The 14,904-nt window shown below is 49.0% G+C and overlaps 1 protein-coding gene across 3 annotated transcripts in view; it reads right to left on the bottom strand.

Moving 5' to 3' along the window:
- Positions 1 to 14,904, bottom strand: part of LOC106611943 (collagen alpha-1(XXIII) chain) — a 265,001-nt gene that overhangs the window by 34,114 nt on the left and 215,983 nt on the right. For 2 of the 3 annotated variants that reach the window (XM_014212635.2, XM_045724033.1), the window contains exons 8-10: positions 9,764 to 9,790; positions 7,608 to 7,634; positions 767 to 838 (exon numbers count right to left, since the gene is read on the bottom strand). In XM_014212635.2, coding sequence (XP_014068110.1) covers positions 767 to 838; positions 7,608 to 7,634; positions 9,764 to 9,790 — 126 coding nt within the window. Of the gene's footprint in view, positions 1 to 766; positions 839 to 1,480; positions 1,541 to 7,607; positions 7,635 to 9,763; positions 9,791 to 14,904 lie in introns of all 3 variants that reach the window. The other variant, XM_045724032.1, reaches the window with a different exon arrangement.

Genomic DNA, 14,904 nt, shown 5'->3' with positions numbered 1-14,904 from the left:
AATCCACAGCAGTATTTTCAGACTGTGGCCAAGTAATGTAATGCCTAAAGTAGACCCTCATCATGATAGCGTTTCCCTGCTCTGTTCTTGTTTAACTGGATCTATTGCTTTAAACAGAGTCTTCTCATGGTATTCACATGGATATTCCCAGCATTCTCCCTCACAGACATACTGAATGTGATGGTCTGATCCTGTGTGTTGTGGTGAGATGTGAGAGAAGGGCCTTTTCATTTGGACTGATACTCTCCAGGTCTTCACCCATCAGACTCTAGGCCTGTTTCCCTGTGTAGATAATTAGCATAGCTCCACCAACAAAGCTGTTCTATTCCCAATGTAATGAAAAGCACACATTCCTGAAGCCTCTGTAACATGTGGCCCTGCAGTCCTCTTCAGAGAGGGGTTCTACTGGTTTGCCATGTTTCAAAACAGGCATCATAGGAAAACACAAGCATAAACACACATAAAAATGAACACAGCACATCCTGAAATAAACATCCAATAATGTGTGCATGAAGAGATGGATGAACTGAGACAGCAGCAGAGAGCTGGGGAAGTGTGAGGAAGCAACAGAGAGAGAGAGAGATAATGAAGAAAAGGGTGAGAGATATCAAGCAGCAGTGAATGAGATATATCAAGCAGCAGTGAATGAGATATATCAAGCAGCAGTGAATGAGATATATCAACCAGCAGTGAATGAGAGATATCAACCAGCAGTGAAAGTGTTAAAGCTGGTTAGAGGTCCACACATGCCTTAGTGGAGGTGTACCTTTATTAAGCGTCTCTGGAAGTTGGACTGGTCACCAGACATAAAGCCATGGTCATAGCGGGGAAAAACCATCTGAAGCAGGAGAACAGATGACAATAGGAAAAGAGAGAGAAGGAAGAGAGGGAAGAGAAGGGAGGGAAGAGAAGGAAGAGAGGGCAGAGAAGGAAGAGAAGGAAGAGAAGGAAGAGAGGGAAGAGAAGGAAGAGAGGGAAGAGAAGGAAGAGAGGGAAGAGAAGGAAGAGAGGGAAGAGAAGGAAGAGAGGGAAGAGAAGGAAGAGAGGGAAGAGAAGGGAGAGAGGGAAGAAGGATGAGAGGGAAGAGAAGGATAAGAGTGAAGAGAAGGAAGAGATGGAAGAGGATGGGAGGGAAGAGAAGGAAGAGAGGGAAGTGGAGAATAGACCACAGAGAGGGTGCAGAGCAGAGTATTGAAAGGGAACGAGACAGAGAGATATAGAGAAAGAAAAACAGAGAAAATAAATAAATAAATCAGTGACGTAATCAGTCAGGGACAGATTACAGGCTGCAGCTTCCCTCTATTCTCCAGGAGAGACAGAATGGTGCCGAGGACAGAGTGAGGTTCCAGGTAAGAGGTCAGGATTGAGAGGTCAGAGGTGACCCAGCAGCTGTAGTCCAGTGGAGAGAGACAGGAAGGTCAGCAGAGCATGAGAGACAGACAGAGGACTGCTGGGAGACCAGAGCTACGGAGGGACAAACCTTGACGGTGAGGATCTGATTACTGTGCAGACCAGCGTATGAGTTGTGGGGAGGAGGGCCCTGGGGGAGGAGAGGAGAGAGGTGGATGGGGTAGAGGAGATGGGGTGCAGAGGGGAGGAGAGAGGGAGGAGGGGAGGAGAGAGGAGAGGAGGAGAGGAAAGGAGAGAAGGGATGAGTGGAGGAGGGAGAGGAGAGGGGAGGAGAGCAGGAGGGGAGGGGAGGAGAGGGGAGAAGAGGAGTGGAAAGGAGAGGGGGAGGAGAGGAGGGAGGTGAGGGGAGGGGAGGAGGAGTGGGGAGGAGAGGAGGGGGGTAACACAGAGAAGGGTGAGTCACCTGTCGGAGGAAAGGTAGAGCACCATATAGCTACTGTATATGCACCTAACAAGGTTGCAGACCTGAAGTAGCAGATAGCTATCAAGGTTGCAGACCTGAAGTAGCAGCTAACTATCAAGGCTGCAGAACTCAAGTAGAAGCTAGCTACCAAGGTTGTAGTCCTGAAGTAACAGCTAGCTAAGAAGATTGCAGACCTCAAGCAGACGATAGCTACCAAGGTTGCAGACCTGAAGTAACAGCTAGCTATCAAGGTTGCGGACCTGAAGCAGAAGATAGCTACCAAGGTTGCAGACCTCAAGCAGAAGATAGCTACGAAGGTTGCAGACCTCAAGCAGAAGATAGCTACCAAGGTTGCAGACCTCAAGCAGAAGATAGCTACCAAGGTTGCAGACCTCAAGCAGAAGATAGCTACGAAGGTTGCAGACCTCAATTAACAGCTAGCTATCAAGGTTGCAGACCTGAAATAACAGCTAACTAACAAGATTGCAGACCTCAAGCAGAAGATAGCTACCAAGGTTGCAGACCTCAAGTAACAGATAGCTATCAAGGTTGCGGACCTGAAGTAACAGCTAACTAACAAGATTGCAGACCTCAAGCAGAAGATAGCTACCAAGGTTGCAGACCTCAAGTAACAGCTAGCTACTAAGGTTGCAGACCTCAAGTAACAGCTAGCTACCAAGGTTGCAGACCTCAAGTAACAGCTAACTATCAAGGTTGCAGACCTCAAGTAGCCAATAGCTACCAAGGTGGCAAACCTCAAGTAGGAGATAGTTACCAAGGTTGCAGACCTCAAGTAGCAGATAGCTATCAAGGTTGCAGACCTCAAATGGAGGCTAGCTACCAATGGTAAATGTACAACAGGTGTGTGACAGTCCATTATCCACATGGGTAGCTATAATGTTAAAATGCAGTAAGATGTATCTGTATACTACCTGTACTGATATCTCCTCATCCCCAGTTATACATGCAGTAGTGGTAGAATACACTGCATAGTAATCAATAAACTTATGGTCAAGAGGGTATATTTGTTTAATAATTTGCTAATTAATCCCATAAAGGTTGGGTCGCCAACAGACACGAAAATCAAAAATGTATTAATTAATTAATTCATATCGTACCATTATAAACTATAAATAATGTATTGTCGTGAATGGACTTCTTTAATCTATCCTTTCACTGTCCAGGAAAACCATATCTTTATGTGACCCAGTCTGTACCTACACTACATGACCAAAAGTATGTGGACACCTGCTCGTTGAACATCTCATTTCAAAATCATGGGCATTACTATGGAGTTGGTCCCCCCTTTGCTGCTATAACAGCCTCCACACTAGGCTTTCCACTAGATGTTGGAAGATTGCTGCAAGGACTTGCTTCCAATCAGCCACAAGAGCATTTGTGAGGTTGGGCACTGATGTTTGGCAATTAGGCCTGGCTCTCAGTCGGCGTTCCAATTCATCCCACAGGTGTTTGATGGGGTTGAGGTCAGGACTGTGTGCAGGCCAGTCAAGTTCTTCCACACCGATCTCGACAAACCATTTTTGGATGGACCTCGCTTTGTGCATGGGGGCATGGTCATGCTGAAACCCGGAAAGGGCTTCCCAAAACTGTTGCCACAAAGTTGGAAGCACAGAATCAGCCCCAGACCATTATTCCTTCTCCACCAAACTTTAAAGTTGGCAATATGCATTCGGCAGGTAGCGTTCTCCTGGCATACGCCAAACCCAGATTCGTCGGTCAGACTGCCAGATGGTGAAGCGTTATTAATCACTCCAGAGAACGGGTTTTCACTGCTCCAGAGTCCAATGGCGGCAAGCTTTACACCATTCCAGCCGACGCTTGGCATTGCGCATAGTGATCTTAGGCTTGTGTGCCTCTTCTCGTTCATGGAAACCTATTTCATGAAGCTCCCGATGAACAGTTATTGTGCTGACGTTGCTTCCAGAGGCAGTTTGGAACTCGGTAGTATGTGTTGCAACCGAGGACAGATGATTTTTACGCGCTACACGCTTCAGCACTCGGCGGTCCCGTTCTGTGAGCTTGTGTGGCCTACCACTTCACCGCTGAGTCGTTGTTCCTCCTCAACCTTTCCACTTCACAATAACAACACTTACAGTTGACGTGTGCTCGATTTTATACACCTGTTAGCAATGGGTGTGTCTGAAATAGCCGAATCCACTAATTTATATGTCCCTTTCTTCATGATATTGTCTCTTTAAATACACCCCCTCTCTCGCTTTTTCTCTAAAACAATGTGGAAGAAAGGAGGCTGTGTTTGGAGGCTCTGTTTGGAAGCTGTGTTTGGTCAAGCCCAACAGACAGTGATTGTGATAATTTCCTCACGAGCTGAACAGAACATCCTCACGAGCTGAACAGAACATCCTCACGAGCTGAACAGAACACGGAGTCTCATACCATAGACTAGTTACGGTTGAGTTCCCTCGCTCACAAAACATATGGATGGGAGAGAGGGATGAAAGAGAGGTGGTGGGAGAGGGAGAAAAGTAGAGAGAGAGGGAGAGAGAGAGGGAGATGAACAAAGAGAGAGAGTTCGAGAAAGAGAGAGAAAGAGGGAGAGGGAGAGAGAAAGGGAGATGAACAGATAGAGGGAAAGAGAGAGAAAGAGAGAGAAAGAGAGAGAGAGAGAGTGAGCGAGGGAGAGCAAGAAAGAGCGTGAGAGAGAGAGATATGCCAGTCTGGTCATGAGGTTTCTGTTAGCGGGCTGCGGTGCTGTGGTTCTACCACTAAAGAGAGAGGAAAGCTTGGTTTGGGATAAAACCCCACCATGCCCTGGTTCTACCATTGAGGGAAAGAAAGTCGAAAGCTTGGCTTGGGATAAAACCCCACCATGCCCTGGTTCAACAGAGGGAAAGAGAGAGGAAAGCTTGGTTTGGGATAAAACCCCACCATGCCCTGGTTCAACAGCGGGAAAGAGAGAGGAAAGCTTGGCTTGGGATAAAACCCCACCATGCCCTGGTTCAACAGAGGGAAAGAGAGAGGAAAGCTTGGCTTGGGATAAAACCCCACCATGCCCTGGTTCAACAGAGGGAAAGAGAGAGGAAAGCTTGGCTTGGGATAAAACCCCACCATGCCCTGGTTCAACAGAGGGAAAGAGAGAGGAAAGCTTGGCTTGGGATAAAACCCCACCGTGCCCTGGTTCAACAGAGGGAAAGAGAGAGGAAAGCTTGGCTTGGGATAAAACCCCACCGTGCCCTGATTCAACAGAGGGAAAGAGAGAGGAAAGCTTGGCTTGGGATAAAACCCCACCGTGCCCTGGTTCAACAGAGGGAAAGAGAGAGGAAAGCTTGGCTTGGGATAAAACCCCACCGTGCCCTGATTCAACAGAGGGAAAGAGAGAGGAAAGCTTGGCTTGGGATAAAACCCCACCGTGCCCTGATTCAACAGAGGGAAAGAGAGAGGAAAGCTTGGCTTGGGATAAAACCCCACCATGCCCTGGTTCAACAGAGGGAAAGAGAGAGGAAGGCTTGGGATAAAACCCCACCGTGCCCTGATTCAACAGAGGGAAAGAGAGAGGAAAGCTTGGCTTGGGATAAAACCCCACCATGCCCTGGTTCAACAGAGGGAAAGAGAGAGGAAGGCTTGGGATAAAACCCTACCATTGGCTTGTCTTGTCTTAAAGATGGAGAGGCTATTAAAGTACAACGTTTGTTGTCTTCATGAAAGGTGACTTGTTCACCCTAGAGTCAAAGCTGAACCATCTTCCCATTTTTCTGTGGTAGAGTGGTGAATTATTAAGTATATTTTAATGTCCGTGCCATCCTGTGTGTGTGATCTGAGCTCACTCAAGGGCCAACACTGGCACTAATGATGACAGATCGACAGGAAGTCCCACTGACAGTGATGCATGACTACTTCCTGTTTTGTGTGTCTCCTCTCTTCCTCTCCAAGGGGGCAGAAGTATGAGGACAGAGAGTACAGGAGCACAGGGACAGATTGTATCAGTTACTCTGTTGGCAGCAGAACCCAGTAATGACAGAGCTGGGGGTGGGGTGGGGGGAGTGGGTCCATGATACAAAGTTGAGTCCACCATGGTGCAGACCTACCGTCTCCTGACCTACTGTCTACTGTCTCATTCCATTATCAAGTCATTTTAAAACAGACAACAAATGTCAAGACAGTAGCTGATATGTACAGTTAGAATACCACTTAACACTCATTCAGGATCGAGCTGTTCAGAGTGATGGTGATGTCATCCATCTCTATAAATCCTCCCTTCCCTCTAATTGGCTGACACTTGTCACCTGATCTATCACCACCCAGTATGGCGCCAAGCGGCAGGCAGTGAAATGCTTTTGTTTGGGACAAACTTGTGTTTCTAAGCGATCCTCTGCGGCTCAGCTCTAAAGTTACACAGGCAGATCGCAGCTAGAGGCACCGCATCCAAGTACAATATTTATCCTTTGGCGGAATAGCTAATGCAGGATGCCAAAGGGATTCATTACCACACAGACAATTACCTCTAGTTCTGGCAGGATAGGCTGAGAGGCTGGGAAACCAAAGTTAGGAATGTCTTCAATGTTTCTGACCTCGTAGTAAATACCGTCTTTGCAAAGCAGCAGTCTAAATACCACTGTGTTTGTCCTGTTAACATGTAATAGCGATATCTCCTTCATTCACACACACCAGTGTGTGGCCTAGAGAGAGAAGTGAATGAGAGACAGCGGTTGTGAGGCCCAATGGCACCCTAGTTCCTATCTCAAAAGTAGGCAGTGACAGAAAGAGCAGTAGATGAGTAGAGAGAGAAGCATTCATTCAAATTGTAGGTAGGAGACAATGTTTATCCATAACCTGTGACCTGACCCAGAGTAAACTCATTTAACATAGTGCAATAAAATATACAGTACTGTAAACTGTTAATATAACTGAGGCCATGACCAGATATGCCCAGGGTAGAAGATTATGGACCCGCACTGAGTAAAGTATAAGATAAGTAAATAGATGTTAAATACAGGGATGGATGATGTCACATCATGAAAAGGCAACAATGACAGCATAGACCAGATGCAGAGAGAGAGAGAAGCACAGTGTGTTGCATTCCATGTCTGAAATGTGCTGTAAGTTGGTGGTTGAAGATATCCCTCTAGTGGTGTGGGGGCTGTGCTTTGGCAAAGTGGGTGGGGTTATATCCTGCCTGTTTGGCCCTGTCCGGGGGTATCGTCGGACGGGGCCACAGTGTCTCCCGACCCCTCCTGTCTCAGCCTCCAGTATTTATGCTGCAATAGTTTGTGTCGGGGGGCTAGGGTCAGTCTGTTATATCTGGAGTATTTCTCCTGTCTTATCAGGTGTCCTGTGTGAATTTAGTATGCTCTCTCTAATTCTCTCTCTCTTTTTCTCTTTCTTTCTCTCCTTCTTTCTCTCTCTCGTAGGACCTGAGCCCTAGGACCATGCCTCAAGACTACCTGGCCTGATGACTCCTTGCTGTCCCCAGTCCACCTGGTCATGCTGCTGCTCCAGTTTCAACTGTTCTGCCTGTGGCTAATGAACCCTGACCTGTTCACCGGACGTGCTACCTGTCCCAGACCTGCAGTCTACCCTTTACCCTCAGTCTTCTCTCTACCCTCAGTCTACCCTCTACACTCAGTCTACCCTCTACCCTCAGTCTACTCTCTACCCTTAGTCTACCTTCTATCCTCAGTCTACCCTCTACCCTCTCCTTTGAGTCCTGATTTGGACGGACCATTACTCTAATCTGCAGGGAGAGGGAGAACAGGTGGGGCAGGGAGAGGGAGAGAGAGAGAGAGAGAGAGAGAGAGAGAGAGAGAGAGAGACTTACCCTGGGCCCAATATCTCCTTGGTCACCCTATAGAGGACACACAAGAGGAGAACAACCATCAACACACACATTTAGCTCTAGATTTAGAACAGATGACAGCAGTGAAATTACACAGTAGTGATTCCACAGTAGGCTAGATAGTGCAAACCAAAGCCACTTGGAATCAAACCATTGCCGAACCAAGGAAATCTGGATTTCTGAATCAACTTCTAGGATGGGAGCTGGGAGAGGAGAGGACATGTGCTGAGGGTAGCTGATGCTCTGATGGGATTTTGGGCTTTGTTTTCTCAACAGGGCCATCTATGGTGATTACAGAGCACCTGACAATTTTACGGAACTTTAGCATAATCTGTCATTCACCATTTTCTTATTATCAGCAGGAATAATACACAGCTGCTCCTGTGTATCGGCCTCTGAGTGACCTCTCCCTGAGGATAGGGGTCACCGGAAAACATCACTTGGCATTCTAAGTGACATTCCCGAGGATAAGGCTGATGGCTGTAATTCAGCTATAGGCACTTTAAAGTGATAGACGTCTAAGTTGGCTGATGTTTTGACCAGGGCCCAGGAGGCAGCTGGAAAAGAACAGAGATAGCTGTCAGAGCAGCTCACAGATCACTGCACCTGTACATAGCCAATCTGTAAATAGCCCATCCAACTACCTCATCCCCATATTGTTATTTATTTTGCTCCTTTGCACCCCAGTACCGCTACTTGCACACTCATCTTCTGCACATTTATCACCCCAGTGTTTAATTTGCCATACTGTAATAATTTCGCCACTATGGCCTATTTATTGCCTTATCCCATCTCATTTGCACACACTGTATATAGACTTTCTCTATTGTATTATTGACTGTATGTTTGTTTATTCCATGTGTTACTCTGTGTTGTTGTTTGTGTCACACTGCTTTGCTTTATCTTGGCCAGGTCGCAGTTGTAAATGAGAACTTGTTCTCCACTAGCCTACTTGGTTAATAAAGGTGAAGGATATAGTGACTGTCTTCTCTTTGGAATGTACGTTGCTGTGAAGGAACGTGTTAGTCTCCCTCTGTGCTGCACATGATTTTTGTTTCATAAACCTTTAAATATAGAATTTGTTTGCTTTATCCTTGTATCCAGGATTTCCACACCTTGGGCAAATTCACGATTCCTGACAGCTTCCATAATGCTAGAGACACACAAGTCCACACAGTGCCATCTGTTTCTAACATCTTGGGCTGGACAGAGTGTGTGAGAACATCTGGCCATCATAGAGAAGAGACGGATGTGATACCAGCACGACGCTACAGCACAGATACAGGACTGTAAACCTGTTAAAGTCCTGAGGTGACTGTCACGTTTGCTCCCTCTCCGGCATCTAGGTCACCAGGCTGCTCGTTATGGTGCACACCTGTCACCATCGTTACGCGCACCTGCGTCATCAGACTCACCTGGACTCCATCACCTCCCTGATTACCTTCCCTATATATGTCCCTCCCTTTGGTTCCTTCCCCAGGCGTTATTGTTTCTGTTCCATGTCTGCGTGCTGTTAGTGGTTCTTGTTTTGTATTATGTTCCGTTTATTTTATTAAAATACTCACTCCCTGAGCTTGCTTCCCGCCTCTCAGCGCACATCGTTACAGTGTGAGAACTGTGATGCTGCTCATATAAGATCTCTGTTCATATAGGTCAGGTCATCTATAGCCTGTTGGATAGGGGACGTGTGAAAAACTGTTTGTGGGAGGGTGATTGACAGCGTGTGTGGGTGTTTGTGTATTCTGCGTGGAATGTAAGATATAAGATGTCTGAGAACATGTGTGTCCATCTGTCAGGCAGTGTGTATGTAACAGTGTAGGTTCCGTCCCTCTCTTCGCCCCAACCTGGGCTCGAACCAGGGACCCTTGCACACATCAACCACTGACACCCACGAAGCATCGTTACCCATCGCGCCACAAAAGCCGCGGCCCTTGCAACGCAAGGGGAAACCCTACTTCAAGTCTCAGAGCGAGTGACGTCACTGATTGAAACGCTATTAGCGCGCACCACCGCTAACTAACTAGCCATTTCACATCGGTTACATGTACAATGCGTAGGATGGAATTCACAGTTACACAAAAATCCTGCATGAATACAGTACAGCTGGGAGTGAGGTAAGATTCTATATTTGAACATACCTTATCTCCCTTGGGTCCCGCTGGTCCCTGGAGGAAGAGGAGAGATATAATGGTCAGACAGGATAAATCAGTTATTATAAACCGCTTCTCATCTGTGGGTAATCAAGACCTTTCAAGTTAATAAGACAACTCTGGGGTGATCTAACTCCAACCCTAATGTTCATATCTCCTTGATTCACTACTAGCAGCTAGTGGATGGCTTTCGATAAAACAGAATCCCGCAAGGTGATTATATTGCCCCATATCCATGTCACTTACAGACATCTCCCTCGCCGTAAGTCACAGGGAGCAGGTTAATAGTTCAGTCTCTGAATGTGAGAAAGTATTAGAATGACCCAAGGGCTACGCAAACATTTAGCAACCTTCGCTAACGTTTGCCAATGGAGTAAAAAGCCTCCAGGACTCCTGTCAAGAGGTTTCTGAGGTAATGAGAGATCAAATTCAAAGTGCAAGACGTCCATTATTCCATCTCTCCCTCAGAGAAAGACTTTTCATGTAATGAAATAGAACTATGTTGTTCAGTATGGAGACCATTAGCTATTATGGCTAAATAGAAACATAGGGGTTGGCAGCCACAGCACACTGATTCTCTGCTCTGACTGAGCTAATGCTATGTGGTCATGCTGTGTGTGTTAGGGGATGATTTGACTGGTTGACTGGTTGACTGATTGAGTAGTTCCCCTATGGATAGTGGACTCATCGATGAGCTAATCCTCGCTACGGGCCATCCTCTCACCCACCTCTCAGTCACACTGAACAATTGGATGACAAGTGGCACTGCGACAGTGAACGTGGCTCATGACCGAACTACGACCACAAACCCACTGTGACGGACCATACTGGAGAAACCCACTGTGACCGCACTGGAGAGCTGTAGGGGACATCTGCTAGTAATGTCCTCCAGGTTGAGCTGGGCTCCTCACTGTGTGTGTGTGTGTGTGTGTGTGTGTGTGTGTGTGTGTGTGTGTGTGTGTGTGTGTGTGTGTGTGTAAGAGAGAGAGAAAATTACCTGGAAGGATTCCTACTACCAAAGATTCCTATTTCCAAGCTATACAGTAAATGCTCTGTCAAACAAACAACAGAAACCTGAAAACACCATCAAACTGGAACTGAGTGAGTAATGTTTAGTCTGAAGCTACTTTTAAAGCCAAGAAGAAAAATACTTTACAATGATTTATTTTACTTTATAAGGACTGAATGTTAAGTTAAGGCTACTAAGCTTGCTCGGTCAGAACATATCTGACTGCAACCTCAATTAGCACTGAGGTGTGAAGTGAGAGGTGTCAAAGCCCTTGAGCCCAACAATGGCAGGAGAGTTTCACAGCCTACCCCAACCAAAGGCAGAGGCCTTTAAAGCACCCTCCCGCTGTTCAGAGGTCATTACAATACAGTACCCTCTGGATGTAAAAAACGAGAAGGCACGAAAAGAGTACAAAAATAAGCTCCTTATGGAAAATCAGGAAACACTTTTTGCTGACTATTATAAAAATGTGAACATACGCAACTTAATCTTCCACACAGACCATCCCCTGGCATGGAGCAGTGCTATTTTAACACGCTACCCCTCTGTTAAGAGGGGGGTGTTTGCGATGGGTGGAAACTCATGATATTAGACAACTGTTACGGCTTGGTAATTGTGGAGGAGGAATGAGGCGCAGGAAGCAGCGAACACAGGGTAGTGGTGTTTTTAATATACACTCACAAAAAACAAATGTTCCCACACACAGGGGAGAAAATACATGCGGCGTACAACAACGTCGACATGAACACAAGCCGTCACACAAGAAACAATCATTAATCCCGCACGAACAGGAGCGGGCCAGCTAAACTAAATAGCCCCTCTAATGGCTAATTGACCACAGGTGTCACAAAATAAAAAAAGGGAAAAGCAAAAGGGAATCGGTGGCAGCTAATAGGCCGGTGACGACGACCGCCGAGCGCCACCCGAGCAGGAGGGGGCGCCACCGTCGGTGGGAATCGTGACAGTACCCCCCTCCTGACGCGCGGCTCCCGCAGCGCGCCGACACCGGCCTCGAGGTCGACCCGGAGGGCGAGGGGCAGGGCGATCCGGACGGAGGTGGTGGAACTCCCCTCAACATAGATGGGTCCAGGACGTCCGCCGCCGGCACCCAGCACCTCTCCTCCGGGCCGTACCCCTCCCAGTCCACGAGGTACTGTAGGCCCCTCGCCCGGCGTCGCGAGTCCAGAATGGCCCGTACGCTGTACGCCGGGAACCCCCGATGTCCAGAGGGGGCGGAGGGACCTCCGGCACCTCATCTTCGTGAAGGGGACCAGCTACCACCGGCCTGAGGAGAGACACATGAAACGAGGGGTTAATACGGTAATAGGAAGGGAGTTGCAACCGATAACACACCTCGTTTATCCTCCTCAGGACTTTGAAGGGCCCCACACACTGCGGCCCCAGCTTCCGGCAGGGCACGCGGAGGGGCAGGTTCCGGGTCGAGAGCCAGACCCTGTCTCCCGGTGCGAACACGGGCGCCTCACTGCGGTGGCGGTCAGCACTCCTCTTCTGCCGCGCACTGGCCTCCTTTAGTGAGTCCTGGACGGCTCTCCAGGTCTCCTTGGAGTGCTGGACCCAGTCCTCCACCGCAGGAGCCTCGGTCTGACTCCGGTGCCATGGTGCCAGGACCGGCTGGTAACCTAACACACACTGAAAGGGTGATATGTTAGTAGAGGAGTGGCGAAGTGAGTTCTGGGCTAACTCAGCCCAGGGAATATACCTCGCCCACTCCCCTGGCCGGTCCTGGCAATACGACCTCAGGAACCTGCCCACCTCCTGGTTCACCCTCTCCGCCTGCCCATTGCTCTCGGGGTGATAACCGGAGGTCAAACTGACCGAGACCCCCAGCCGCTCCATAAACGCTCTCCAGCCCCTGGATGTGAACTGGGAACCTCGATCAGAGACAATGTCCTCCGGCACCCCGTAGTGCCGGAAGACGTGGGTAAATAGGGCCTCCGCAGTCTGCAGGGCCGTAGGGAGACCGGGCAATGGGAGGAGACGGCAGGACTTAGAGAACCGATCCACAACCACCAGAATCGCCGTGTTCCCCTGAGAGGGGGGAGATCTGTCAGGAAGTCAATGGACAGGTGCGACCATGGTCGTTGTGGAACGGGGAGGGGCTGTAACTTCCCTCTTGGTAGATGCCTAGGAGCCTTACTCTGGGCACACACCGAACAGGAAGAGACATAGGACCTCACGTCCTTAGCTAAGGTGGGCCACCAGTACTTCCCCCTTAGACTCCCCACTGTCCTCGCCTCACCAGGATGACCCGCAGTAGGTAGCGTGTGCGCCCACCGAATCAAACGATCACGAACACCGAGCGGCACATACATGCGCCCCACGGGCACCTGCGCAGGCGCAGGTTCCAACACCAATGCCCGCTCGATGTCCGCGTCCACCTCCCATACCACAGGTGCCACCAGCCTAGACGCTGGAATGATGGGAGTTGGATCGATGGGCCGGTCCTCCGTGTCATAGAGACGGGACAGCGCGTCGGCCTTAGTATTTAGGGAACCCGGTCTATAGGAGATGGTAAACCTAAACCGGGCGAAGAACATGGCCCACCTCGCCTGACGTGGATTCAGTCTCCTCGCTGCCCGGATGTACTCCAGGTTTCGGTGGTCGGTCCAGATGAGAAAGGGGTGTTTAGCCCCCTCAAGCCAGTGCCGCCACACCCTCAAAGCTTTAACCACTGCTAGCAACTCCCTGTCCCCCACATCGTAGTTACGCTCCGCCGAACTGAGCTTCTTCGAAAAGAAAGCGCAGGGGCGGAGTTTCAATGCGCACCCGAGCGCTGTGATAGCACGGCACCCACCCCAGCCTCGGATGCGTCCACCTCCACTACGAACGCTAAAGACGGGTCCGGGTGCGCCAACACGGGTGCGTCGGTGAACAGCGTCTTCAATTTCTTGAAGGCTCCGTCCGCCTCCGTCGACCATCGCAAACGCACCGGCCCCCCCCTTCAGCAGTGAGGTAATGGGAGCCGCTACCTGGCCAAAACCCCGGATAAACCTCCGGTAGTAATTGGCAAAGCCTAAAAACCGCTGCACCTCCTTCACCGTGGTTGGAGTCGGCCAATTACGCACGGCCTTAACGCGGTCACACTCCATCACCACCCCCGTGGTGGAAATGCGATAACCCAGAAAGGAGACGGCTCGTTTGGAAAACTCACACTTCTCAGCCTTAACGTATAGGTCATGCTTCAGGTCATGAGCCCTAGGACCATGCCTCAGGACTACCTGGTATGATGACTCCTTGCTGTCCCCAGTCCACCTGGCCGTGCTGCTGCTCCAGTTTCAACTGTTCTGCCTGCGGCTATGGAACCCTGACCTGTTCACCGGACGTGCTTGTTGCACCCTCGACAACTACTATGATTATTATTATTTGACCATGCTGGTCATTTATGAACATTTTAACATTTTAACATTTTGACCATGTTCTGTTATAATATCCACCCTGCACAGCCAGAAGAGGACTGGCCACCCCTCATAGCCTGGTTCCTCTCTAGGTTTCTTCCTAGGTTTTTGGCCTTTCTAGGGAGTTTTTCCTAGGGAGTTTTTCCTAGCCACCGTGCTTCTTTCACATGCTTTGCTTGCTGTTTGGGGTTTTAGGCTGGGTTTCTGTACAGCACTTTGAGAATATCAGCTGATGTACGAAGGGCTATATAAAAATAAATTTGATTTGATTTGATTTGATTTTGATTTGATTTGATTTGCTTCAGCAGTCTACCAAGCACCTTGCGCACCAGGGACACATGCGCGGAGCGGGTGGCGGAATATATCAGAATGTCATCGATATATACAATCACGCCCTGCCCGTGCAGGTCCCTGAGAATCTCGTCAACAAAGGATTGAAAGACGGCTGGAGCATTTTTCAACCCATACGGCATGACGAGGTACTCATAATGGCCCGATGTGGTACTAAAGGCGGTTTTCCACTCGTCTCCCTTCTTGATACGCACCAGGTTATACGCGCTCCTGAGATCCAGTTTTGTGAAGAACTGCGCTCCGTGAAATGATTCCACCGCCGTAGCGATGAGAGGTAGTGGGTAACTAAACCCCACCGTAATAGCGTTTAGACCTCGGTAATCAATGCACGGACGCAGACCTCCCTCCTTTTT

Source organism: Salmo salar, chromosome ssa09 (genome assembly GCF_905237065.1).
Source record: "Salmo salar chromosome ssa09, Ssal_v3.1, whole genome shotgun sequence".
Lineage (NCBI taxonomy): Eukaryota > Metazoa > Chordata > Actinopteri > Salmoniformes > Salmonidae > Salmo > Salmo salar.
The sequence above is the reverse complement of the archived record's forward strand: the minus strand, read 5'-3'. Positions and strand labels throughout refer to the sequence as shown.